Source organism: Protopterus annectens, chromosome 6.part0, assembly GCF_019279795.1.
Source record: "Protopterus annectens isolate FY-2018-M chromosome 6.part0, PAN1.0, whole genome shotgun sequence".
Lineage (NCBI taxonomy): Eukaryota > Metazoa > Chordata > Ceratodontiformes > Protopteridae > Protopterus > Protopterus annectens.
Window position 1 is genome coordinate 428,749,850 of NC_056737.1, and position 12,809 is coordinate 428,762,658.

At 39.7% G+C, this 12,809-nt stretch overlaps 1 protein-coding gene across 1 annotated transcript in view; it reads right to left on the reverse strand.

Annotated features, from left to right (window-relative positions):
• The window catches only part of SPTBN5 (spectrin beta, non-erythrocytic 5), a 1,783,454-nt gene that overhangs the window by 681,796 nt on the left and 1,088,849 nt on the right, over positions 1–12,809 (reverse strand). The window contains exons 42-43 of the mRNA XM_044073536.1: positions 9,310–9,424; positions 2,985–3,098 (exon numbers count right to left, since the gene is read on the reverse strand). Of these exons, the coding sequence (XP_043929471.1) occupies positions 2,985–3,098; positions 9,310–9,424 (229 nt within the window). The remainder of the gene's footprint in view (positions 1–2,984; positions 3,099–9,309; positions 9,425–12,809) is intronic.

Below are 12,809 nucleotides of genomic sequence, written 5' to 3' on the forward strand. Positions count from 1 at the left end.
AATTTTGTTCTATCCATTTTCTAAGGAGGTCGGGGGATGTATGTGTGTGACTCATACCTCTCAACTGTACAGATTTTCACAGAGGCTGAGGTATGTGTGTGTGAGAGAGAGTGAAATGCCCTATTTAGAGTTAGCAGGTGGAATTTATTTTCAAGGAATTGTGAGCTTCAAGGGAAGAGAAGTTTACTACTGCTCATGCTAAGTCTGCTTAAAATGTGCAACTGTTTTGTTTAATAAATGGTATCACTAGTGTGGTGTAGAATTTCAAAAGTCTTAGTAGCACAGCAGGTAGCATACTTGCGTCCTGATGTAGAGGGCTGTAGGTTGTACTCCCATCGCATGTAGATTTGTATTTTAAAGGGGTGGAGTGCTGCAGTCCTGAGTATGTCCTCCTTTGGATGAGATGACTAGTAACTATGAATCTGTGTTTCCAGCTGACACTTATTCCTATTGCAATATACAAGCTTAGCATTTTTTTAAATGTAACATAGGCAATTTATTGTTTAAGGGGAGCAGGCACTGAATTGGTAGATGAAACATTGAAATATAAAGCTGTTTTCTAGCAACAACCTCTCCATCAGTTTCAGATCTCTTTAATGTGAAATTATTCAGATGACTTTTACTTCTGCAGAGATTGTGCATATTGAGTGATATTGGTGGATTGTAATGATAGATGTTTAACTGGCCTTTTATGGTTGAAATGTTTTGAATTGGGCAATTTGTGATTATTGGTTCATATGTTTTGTTTCATTGCTTACTGGAAAAAATGTTCAAAACTATAAAACACACTCTCCAAGTGGTCCTGTATTAACAAGGGATATAATTCAATTATTATATATTATAATTAATACAATCAGAAAGATTAATCAAAGCAGTTATGCATGGTTCTGAAATATGTGCAAAGGGCCTATGTTTTGAAAGTAGTCCAAAGGTAAACTTAATCTGCCACTGGCCAGATGCATTTTCTTTGAATGTGGGTTTCAGTGCTGTTTCAGTGAATGCGAGTTTCAAAGGTAGAGAAGTTTTAATGCTAAGTCTGTTTTCATTGTAAGACTATTGCTTTGTTTAAGTTTAGCAAATGTCTATCAGTGTTTGTGCTATAAAATAGGAAGTTACTAGGCTATTGGCCCTGAGGCCCTAAAATTTGAAATAAAAGTTGTAAATTAAAACCAATTATCTGTAATCATTGTAGGAGTAAAGCATAAAACAGTATGCACACCGAGAGTTTTGAACAGTGTTTATGGCAACTGGGGAGAAATAGCCAAGTAATGGGATACTGGAATGTGTGTGTGTGTGTGTGGATGGTGGTGGTGAAGGGGGCGGGGTTGAGGTGGTGCTTTTAAGGGGGCAGGGTTGGAGCAGTGCTCCGGGTTTGCACCCCCTGCAAAAAATCCTGCAGGCTCCCTTGAGTCTGGGAGCAAAGCAACATAATTTTATTTAGCTGTACTATGTGGAGATCTAAATGACAATAATGTTTACTTTGACTTTTGACTTTGTTAGTAACATCACATGTGATACGATGTAATATGTCTTTTTCATTTGTCTGTACCATCTAACATCATACCATGTAATATGTCTTGCTGGCCTGAGTAAGTCAAATCACCAGCTTCCTTCACATTGAAATTAGTTACTCAGTCGAATAATATATATATTTTTTTTTAATAAAGCACCAAATAAAATAAACAAATAGCTATAGGTATTGAGACCTCGAAAAAGCTAAGCTATAACCAAGCATTTTAGAGAAAAGCATATATCAAATATTGTTTTGAAATTTAAGGTCATCCGATAAGATCAAGATTATCTCATAGTCAGAAATACTAAGAAACAATTGTAAAGAACCATGATTTATTTTTTGGTACCTAAGGGCCATTCACCTTCACTTCAATGAGTCCAATGTTAACAAATCAAAGGAGTTGAATGTCATGTATGTTTAGGGGTATGTTACAGCAATTATGGAACATCAGTCACTTGTATTCTGCATACATCCTACTTCAGTTAAACTAAGCTTGGTCTGGACTGCAAGAAAATGTTCTCCTAAAGTAGGTTGCAGTCTAGAGTAAATCACCATGACAGCAGGAAAACCACTGCTACATGCTACTGCAATATAAATAAAAGGTATTAGGCCAGATTCCAAAAGAATTGCACTCAGTGTAACTCTGCCCTGATTAAAGTCTTGCTCTTGCTGTAAGGTCTGTCTACAAGCAGGCTTACTACAGGAACCAGATTCCAAATCACGTACTCTCAGCCTGCTCTCATTGTAAGTGACTTACTTTGGTTTAAGGTCTATCTATAAACAGGCTTACTACAGGGAGCAGATTCCAAATCACCTACTCTCAGCCTGCTCTCATTGTAAGTGACTTAATTTGGTTTAAGGTCTATCTACAAGCAGGCTTACTACAGGGACCAGATTCCAAATCATCTACTCTCAGCCTGCTCTCATTGTAAGTCACTTACTTTGGTTTAAGGGCTGTCTACAAGCAGACTTACTACAGGGACCAGATTCCAAATCACATACTCTCAGCCTGCTCTCATTGTAAGTGACTTAATTTGGTTTAAGGTCTATCTACAAGCAGGCTTACTACAGGGACCAGATTCCAAATTATCTACTCTCAGCCTGCTCTCATTGTAAGTGACTTACTTTGGTTTAAGGGCTGTCTACAAGCAGGCTTACTACAGGGACCAGATTCCAAAACAACTGCTCTCAGCCTGCTTTCAGGATAAGTGGTGACTTACACTGAGAGCATGTCTTTTGGAATTGGGGCTATTGACTCATTTGTCAGTGATGAATATGAGTATTATGGATCTAAACTAAACACTGAACAGAAAAAAAAGCAAAACTATGAAGTCAAAATCATTGGTGAAAGAGTTTTAATGCAAATTTTTAATAATTGAGAACATTTCCACTACTTTAGTTTGGACAACAACAGAAACATATGCTTAACCGTGTAATGGCATTCAAAACATAGATTAAGAAGTACACTAGCCTTAGTCTTGTCTTGGATCACTTTAATGTCTCTTTCCGTTTCTTCATGCCTTCTAATCAAGATTTCCACAGTTTCCACATCCTTTCCATAGTCCAAGTCTTGCATCAACAGACTCTACCAATTCCAAGAAGAAATCAAGTATTAGTGAACTTTGACACTAAAAATATAAAGAGAAATTACATATTCTGTTGTTATTAAATATTTAAGGCACATTTCATATCATGGTGTTGTTGCCTCACTCGCTCTACTGTACATCTATAAAAGAAGGTAATTTTCTTGGTTAACCCCCATAGTACATGTGCAGTGCTAAAGTCTCGTGCAAGTAAATGTTCACTTCGAAAAGTGTTAAAATGTGTTTCTAATTATGGCCAATATTAGCCTGTCTACCTGCATGTTCGTGATGTAATAGCTAGGTGTTATATGTATAAATGTCTATGAAAATAGTCTATACATTGTCTGTACAGTGAGGTAGAGACAAGGAATTTCATTCAGTTTTTGCACTTGTGTGATTTCTGAATGACAATAAAGTTTACTTTGACTTTGACATAGTGATATGGCGAATGATAGGATATCAATAATGAGACACAAAGTAGAATACAAGTAGATAAATAAGCCACAGGAATCTGTCTCAAAATACTGAAATCTAAGAATTCATCTAATGAAAACAGTGCAGAAAACTAAAAGGCACAACAGGATATGAAAAACAGAAAGTTTTCAGCCCTCCCCCAATACACACAATTAGCCACATCCAAAACACACAAACATACTCACACGCATACACTCCCAGGTATTTATGAAGCTCGTTGCAAGGACAGTTTTAGCCTTGCGCCGAGCGTCCTCCTCACAGATGGTGCAGTAGCACCATATGAATATTTATGAGGGTGCACTGCCGCACCCTCGATGTGCACAGGAAATGTGTGCGAGTGCAGGGGCCATGTTTAAGTGCTCAACAGAGGCTTAAACATGCCCCCACAGTTGCACAACCTATAAAGCTTACTATTAGAGCCCACCTCTAATAGTAAGCAATTCATTCAGTGTCCATGGATACTGAAATGTATGCTAAGCATACAAGAGTGTCCACGAACACTGAAATAAAATCAAAGTAGTAAACACACAAGCACTTAGTGGAATGTTGAGCCCCGTCCCTAGAACTATCACAATTAGATTCCCCGTGTCCCTATTTTACATTTGTATTGCTTCATTACTGAAGCCTGCAAAGGATGCTTTGCGAGACAGGTTAGTAAATAGCCTGCATGTACTGTCATAACAAATAAATGTAAGAGCCTCAGAAAGTGTTTTACCAGTATACAGATTTGTGTAATATGCTGCAAATAAAGGTGTAACCCCTGCATTGCTTCTGTTTACTCTGCAGTCATATGTTGTTGTACTGTTGCATTTATTAAATAGTACTGTTGTAGTAAGCAGTGTTACCCACACTGTGGTATGCAGATAAAATATGTATGAAGTGCTGTATAACAATGTTGGAAGTGCAAACAGGTCAGTCATATTAGACTAAATACATTGCAAAGCCTCACAACAATTGCCTGATAGCATAGAGTACAGTGATCTTAACTGTAATGCTTTTGTTACACACAGCAGGGCTTTGATTCCCAAGAGCGCCAGTGAGTTGTATGCATAATCATTCCACACAGCTGCACACAGTTTGCTAGAATGTTCAGAAATAAAGCTTTATGCATATATACACTTAACAACTGTACAGATTATGCTAGAATGCTCATACAGAAAGTGGTATGCATATTCATACCCCTCAACTGTTCCAATCTGCCCAGTATGTCCTGATAAATGGCCCACATCACCTGCCTTTTGCCCTGTTCCCCTGACAAATTAGTCTGATGATCCAAGAAATGTAGGCAGCTGTAAATGACACATAACTGATAGTCAGACTTGTACATAGTCAGAGAATGTACATGCAAACATACCTGTTATCCCAGTATCTCACCCAAAGTGTATGACAGCAGTCAGCAGTCTCAAAACATGTTGCATTACACCTGCATCTTGTCAAGCCTGTACATAAGACACAGGTCCCATACATACTAATCTACAAACATACTATTGTACAATATAACACCATTGGGTAGTGTAAAAATACATGTAAGGGACAGACCACCACAGTGACTACGAATTTTGTGAAAACTACAAGGATTTATTAGTTGTTAATTGAACTCTATCTCTCTCATCCCTACCATATTGCCAAAAATAACCAATTTACACAACTCATTTGGTATGTCTACACTCCTAACCTTTGTTGGGACATATGTCCTATTGGTTTATAAATATTCACATCTGTTTCTATGCATGTGCCATGTTAAAATACCCCCATATTGGTGTCCTGTTGTCATCAATGAAACCTGCATGTTGTTGTAATGGCCACTGTTTACCCATATATGCATGTGTTCTGCCTGCTCTGCAACTATTTTATATCTGGTGCCCTGGGTAATGGGAATACCTATGCATGCTGTTATAACTAATTGTGAATGCTGTTGACTATTACTAACCCATATCTGCCTTAAACATGCTACAACATAGCTTGTATGGGAATGCCGGTCACAGCGGACCCACCTGTCCCACCTCAGCTGGCCATGGCACCAGGCACCAGCACATCTGGGGCCCAGCCTGGGAACCTCCTCATCCATTGGCCCTGCACCACCTTTGGATGGAACCACCACAGGGGATGGGGCTCGGCCCCTAACCTGGGAGTGGGAGTGGACAGGAACCTGTCACCCATGGTACGGTCCGGGCCATGGTGCGTAGGGAGCTTGACAGGGAGATTCGAGACCGCCTATGCCATCTTGAGGGTCGAGTGATGCAACTAGAGGGTGAGCCTGCCCCTCCTACACAGCCCCCAGCACAGCCACCATCTGGGCTGTGAAGGTGCAGTGGTGACTGCCCATGGGTGGGGACCTCAGTCCCACTGTATCCATTTGTGGGCTCATGGGCTTGCGACTTCCAAACATCCCTCCCCGTCAAAGGTGCTTCCCCCCCACATGTGTCATATACCGCCCCTGTACACATCTTGTTTGTCTTGTCTGTCATCCTACCCAACCTATCCTCCCGGATCATACCTACTCTCCTTCCCCAATATCCCACTCTCACCTAAAAGTAAAAGAAAAAAAGGGTAATCTGTTCCTGCAAAAAAAACACACCCCATACATCGTTGTCCATTTCGCACACGTGTCCACTGGACACATGTAAACATTTCTTACTGGCATCACAACATACTATTGTTGTCCTCACCTCTCTCAGAGTTGTGAGTGTCCAAATGGACCGCCAAATTTATTGCATATGCATAGCCATTGCTGTAGAAGAAATGGACAGCTATGTACCTTGACCTACACCCTTCCTGCACATCCCTAGCTACCTTGCCTACTGTCTTTCCCTCTTTGTGCCCCTTTTTTCACCACTTTCCTATCACCCCTTTTTTTCTTTTCTTTTAAAGAAATTAGCACAGGGGTAAGCAGGAGTAAGCACTTTTAATTAGTAGTGAGTGGGTTACAGTCTGTTTGCATGAGGGTAAGCACAGCCTACACAGGTTAAGCAATCAAGAAGGTAACTGAGTGCCCACTGCATTCACACCATGCCTACTATCTGTCAACAATGTGAAGGGTACTAGTAACATAGCAGGATTTTCTAGGCAAGTGTGTTTGTGTATGACACATGGGTTCAGACCATATTCTGGGTAATAGTAGGGTTGCTTACTTTGTTCACCAGGCCTTTTGCCAGATGTAGGAGTATGGCTTGCCAACACAGTCTCTTGGCTGATTGAAATCTGTAATCCTTGGGAAGTGGACATTGTGACATATAATATGGCCACCATATAGGAAAACTACAAAAACTACTCCTCAACATGTCCAGTGGTTAGACACTCACAGCCACCTCCACACTGGCTCTGACTGTCAAACACACACACATACAATCACACAACTGCCACGTCTTGGAACAGAACTCCTACCTAACTAGTTTATCACACTACAGCATTATACAATTATAATGAGCACTACAGAGATTACTGGGCTACCCCATCCCCAAAGGTGTATTTCACAAGGAATGACATCAGCAGGGTTACCAAAGTAGGGCATTTCAAATTCTCTGCAAGTGAGTAGCCCAAAATGCATTGCTCACAAAACAGGCAGTGAGACACATACAATACATCCACAACTGACATGTGTGAGTATAGAACCCATGACCAAGATCTATATCACACTATTGCAAGGAGATGTTATACGATGCACCACGAGGATTACTAGGGAACTCATTCCCCAGAGGTGTATTTGACAAGGAATGACATCAGCAGGATCACCAACGTAGGGCATTGTAAATGTCCTGCGAGTGAGTAGGCTATAATGCATTGCTCTCTACACAGACATTGAAACACACAGAAAACATACATAACTGCCATGGTTGTGGATGGAACCCTACCACAGTTCTAAATCACACTCCATCAGTATGCAGTTACCCGATGCGCTACAGAGATTACTGAGTTACAGCAGTCCCAGATGTGTATTTCTAGCTGGCTAACATCAGCACCCTTGCCAAAGTTGAGTATGTGAATTGTAAGGAGTGTACATACTCTAAAAATCATTGTTCACTTCTCAGGCAGACAGACACACACACACTTGGCAAGTCTGGGATTAGAACACCTACCAAACTAATTTATCACACTACAGCATTATGCAGTTACAGGACACTCTACAGAAATTACTGGGTTACAGCAGTCCCATTAGTGTATTTCTAGGTGGCTGACATCAGCACCCTTGCCAAAGTTGAGAATGTGAATTGTAAGGAGTGTGCATACTCTAAAAAGCATTGCTCCCTTCTCAGGCAGACAGACACACACACACATACACACACACACACACACACACACACACACACACACACACACACTTGGCAAATCTGGAATTAGAACACCTACCAAACTAGTTTATCACACTACAGCATTACGCAGTTACTTTTTGCTACAGAAATTACTGGGTTACAGCAGTCCCAGAGGTGTATTTCTAGGTGGGTGACATCAACACCCTTGCCAAAGTTGAGTATGTTAATTGTAAGGAGTGTGCATATTCTAAAAAGCATTGTTCCCTTCTCAGGCAGACACACACACACACACACACACACACACACACACACACACACACACACACACACACACAGTTGGCAAGTCTGGGATTAGAACACCTACCAAACTAGTTTATCACACTATGGCATTACACAGTTGTAGGACATGCTACAGAAATGACTGGGTTACAGCAGTCCCAGAGGTGTATTCAATTATCATTGCAATAGGTTTTGTACTTTTCTTTCAATATCTCACTTAAATTTCATTCAGCTGAAGGCATACATATTAGAAGGTGAAAACATGATATATACTTAATAGAAATGAGTGAACCTAATGGGTATACACATTTTATATCAGCGGGCCCATTATTTACAAAATGTTCTTGTTAATTGAAAGGTGCCATTCTGTAGCACTATGCAATCCCTAATATTGAGACTTAGTACAGGTAAAAGCTCATTCATTACAAACTTCCTTGCATCTTTGTTAAATGTCAGACTAATAACTTGCATTAGTTTAGTAAAAGCAAAAATGATAAACTTAGTATTTGTTCAGTAAAAATGTTGACCTGCCTATAACAATGCCAGAGAATTAAAACATCACTCTGTGCTCCTGTTACTTAAATAAAAAGCTGCAAAGATGCATAAAGATTAAAGAAGAAAATCTCTGGTCTGTTAAGTTAGACTTCTCTTAACAATTCGGTCCCACGTTTCCTCACTCTGTTGTACCCCAAGGTGTTTGTATATTTTAATTTTCACAATCTACACAGAACATTCTAATGACTTTCTCAGAAGGATTATAATGGCACTTTTGCTTTAAGGACTCATCACTAATGTGACAGATACTTACTTGCCAGAAAGATAAGAACCAGTCACTAATGTGGCAGATACTTACTTGCCTGAAAAATCACAATTAGCACTGTACATTCAAAGTTCCTAGGAAATGGCATCATGTAAATAATGCATAGTACAGTGTTGTTAGATAGCTGATGCCCAAATAGTGTCAACATGTTATAAAGTGCCCAATATAAGCATGTAAGATAAAGTATTAAAGACACAGGACAGCCATTGACATTTAAAGAAGCAACATTGTACAGTGTGGCTAGGATAAAAGGTCATTCATAAACCATTTTTAAAGTCATGACATCAGAGCTATTTACACTGTGAAGTGCACTTTACTGGAAGCTCCGTGGACAGCTTGCCCTTCTGTTGCTGATTCACCTCCTTAAGCAGATAAATAGTAAAAACTTACTTTCTCACTCATTCTCTCCTTGATGTCATCCAGCTCTCTGATCAAAGCATGAACCTCCAGTGCTCCTTCCAGTTTCTTCTTGTATTTGTTTAGGTTACCGTGGAAACTGTTCCACCTAAAGGAGAAATGAGTTAAAGTGTTATCTTGATGTAAGCTAACTCAAAAATCAAGTTTCGTCTTCTACAAGGCCCCTTCTCACTAAATGAATCAACCACCATATCCTTATGTGTGTTTAAGTGCTGCTACTAATAGTTTGCAATACTCTATGAAAGACAAAAAGGAGAAAGGTACACATCATAGTACAAATTAACCACTCTGTCACTAATGTCTCAGTATCATACCATATCCCAGATCAGCACAGAAAGTGGTATGACATAAGGCTGGCAGTGTTCTCCATCAAAGCTTGAAAGCAACCATATAAATAGGTATATCTTATATACCTTACTGAGTACATTATTTACCAAGTATTTTTTGAAACTGTGACTTACAGAGGCTAAACAATTTCTAGAACTATTTAAATAAATATTTTAGCATCTTCTAATATCTTTTATGTTCCAATAAAGTAACGTAGCACCTAACTAAAATCTTGACTATACTTCCAAACTAGTCTTTCAACATTCCTCTTTATATCATTAATCTGTTTATGCATGAAACCTATTTATTCTGAAAAACTGAAAACACTGAGTCTATATGTAGAATGATATGACAATTACTACACGAATATGGGGTCTTAAACCATATCTGACCATCTAAGACTTGTTATTTGAGTGTAAAAGTAAGAAACCATGTCAATGCTTATATGTGTATCATTTTATTTGGCCATGGAGTCTACAAATGTAACTAGGTAAACCCAGATTGTTCCTTTATTATCTTACCTGTTTATAACTAATTTGTACTGCCTGCACAAAAGTAATTGCATAATACACCTCAAAAGCTCTCTGACATACAGCCTTAGGAAATTTTGGAAGGAAGTCAGTAACCTCACAGATTGTAACCTGCCTCACACTTCTACAAGTAATTCCTTCAGCTTGTCATCCCATTATTTCCATGGACACTTTAGTGACCTTCCCACATGTGCTGCACAAACCCTCACAATTGCTTCCTTATCCCACCCAAAATATCTTCCTCTCCTTTATTTCTTGTAGATCTCATCCATATACATTATCACATTACTGGAAAAATACTGCTGGAAGGTCCCTCAGGTATGGGCAGTTTACATCCATGGTTCATATACCATTGTTGTGACTTCATTATTGCACCCCTAAAAGCAATGGGTCACTTCATCAAATGGCTATTCAATGAATAGTCATTTGTCAAACAACTATTCATTGAAGCTGCTTTTCACTGAACAGCAAATTTGAAGTAGGGCAAAGAAGAGCAACAACAAATAGAAATAAAATTTAAATCCTGCCCCGCACACACCCCGATGTGGGGGGCTGTACTCCTACACTCCCTCAACTAAATATACCAACTCTGAGATCACACTACAGTGGGGAAAAGGGTAAACTCCAGACAGTGGTAAACCACTGGTTTGCCCTAGTTAAAATACACCATTTGATGAAGAGCAGCTTTGCTGCATAGGTGTTTGACAAATGGCTATTCACTGAATAGCCATTCAGGGATATAATATAGACCCCAAACTAATTTGGCTTTGTCAAGGGCAGGTCATGCCTACTGAATCTGATGCATTTCTTTAACAAAGTCACTAAGGCTGTGGATGACAGTAAAACAGCACATACCACCTATCTTAACCTGGCCAAGGCATTTGATAAAATTCCCCACTCGGGTATTAAAAAATAAACTCACAAAACTGGGCATAAATCCCTATGTCACTAGATGAATAGCCAGTTGGCTCATGGACAGGATGCATGTGGTTAAAGTGGGGGAATCCAGATCCAGCAAGAGGCCAGTTACCAGTGGTGTGCCACAGGGCTCAGTACTGGGACTACTCTGGTTCAGGATATACTTCTCAGAAGTCAAGACCTATGTGGAAGGCATCTGGATGACAAATTTTGCCAACAACTGCAAGTTGGGGGCAATCATTGAATCCCTGAATGATGCAGATATCCTTCAGGAGGGTCTAGATTAGACAAACGATTGGTGCCAAAACCATGGCCTAAAACTAAATGCAAAATAATGCAGTATCATACTTTTTGGGAAGTCAAATACCCCTGCAAATTACAACATCAATAGCACACCCCACTTACAGTAGACTCAAAGGTGAGAGATCTAGATACACAGGTAGACGGTAGTCTGAACATTGACCGTCATGTTTCCACAGTAGTGAGGAAATCTTTTTATGTGGCTCAACTTATAAGTAAAGGTATGGCATCCAGATCCAATGAAATTATAGTCCTGCTGTAGTCAGCCCTCTTTAGACCAATAAATTGAGTACAATGTGCAATTTGTCATGTGCTTGACTAAGCACTTAGAGGAGTTGGAGCAACCTCAGAGGTTCTTCACAAAGAAAATACGGGGTATAAACAACATGAACTATGCAGCTAGACTAAAAGCCATATCCTATTACTCTGTCTCCTACCAACTATTAAGGGATGACCAATCTCTGACTTACATGGCACTCACAAATCCAGACCTGATGGAGCTACTAAACATCTGCAAGTCAAACAGCATGAGGGTCACCCAATTTACGGATCTAAACTTAGTCAGCGACTCAAACATAACATGCTGGAGAGACAGATATGTGTCTCAGAGATTACCCCTTCTTTGGAACAGGCTTCCTATTCACATTAAGCAGAGCCCTTTCCTGGCCCTCTTCAAATGCAGTTTGGATCAATGGATGGGGAATTGCAAATTTATACCTGGGGTACTGCCTATGTCACATATGGAAAGGGGCAATATGTAAGACAGTCAATGCACAGGCACAAATCCATGCCATCCTGTTGCCGCAGGGGCCATATATTGTGTAAAATTGGGTTATATTGGTTAGGCTTGTATGGGCACTTAAGCCATTAGCCTAGTATTCTCATGTGAATGTACAAACCTATAAAACATATTTTTAATTTTTGTCTCAATACTAGTAGCACGTCTAAAATGTGGAAATCTGCCATAGTAAAACCACTGCCTAAACAAAAAAAAACACATTCCCTCCACATTATCACCTCATTTCTATCCTCTCAACCCTGTGCAAAATCTTGGAGAAAATTGTCTACTTTCAACACACAGAATATATTATTAAATACCACCTTCTCTCACAAAAACAACATGGCTTCTTGTCAGGGAGGAGCACAGCAACAGTTATATGGTCTTTGACTGATGATGTTCTCATGTCAATGGACAAAGGCATGATCTCTGGTACAATTGTTATGAACCTCACCAAAGCTTCTGACTTAGTCACTCATTCTTCACTTAATGTCCACCTTTCAGAAGTAGGCATTAGTGCTGACACCATCTCTTGGTTCCAAAATTATGTGACAAACCACCATTTGTCAGTGGACTATAATTCATACACCTCTCTCTTCCCTCCACTACACAAAGGTGTA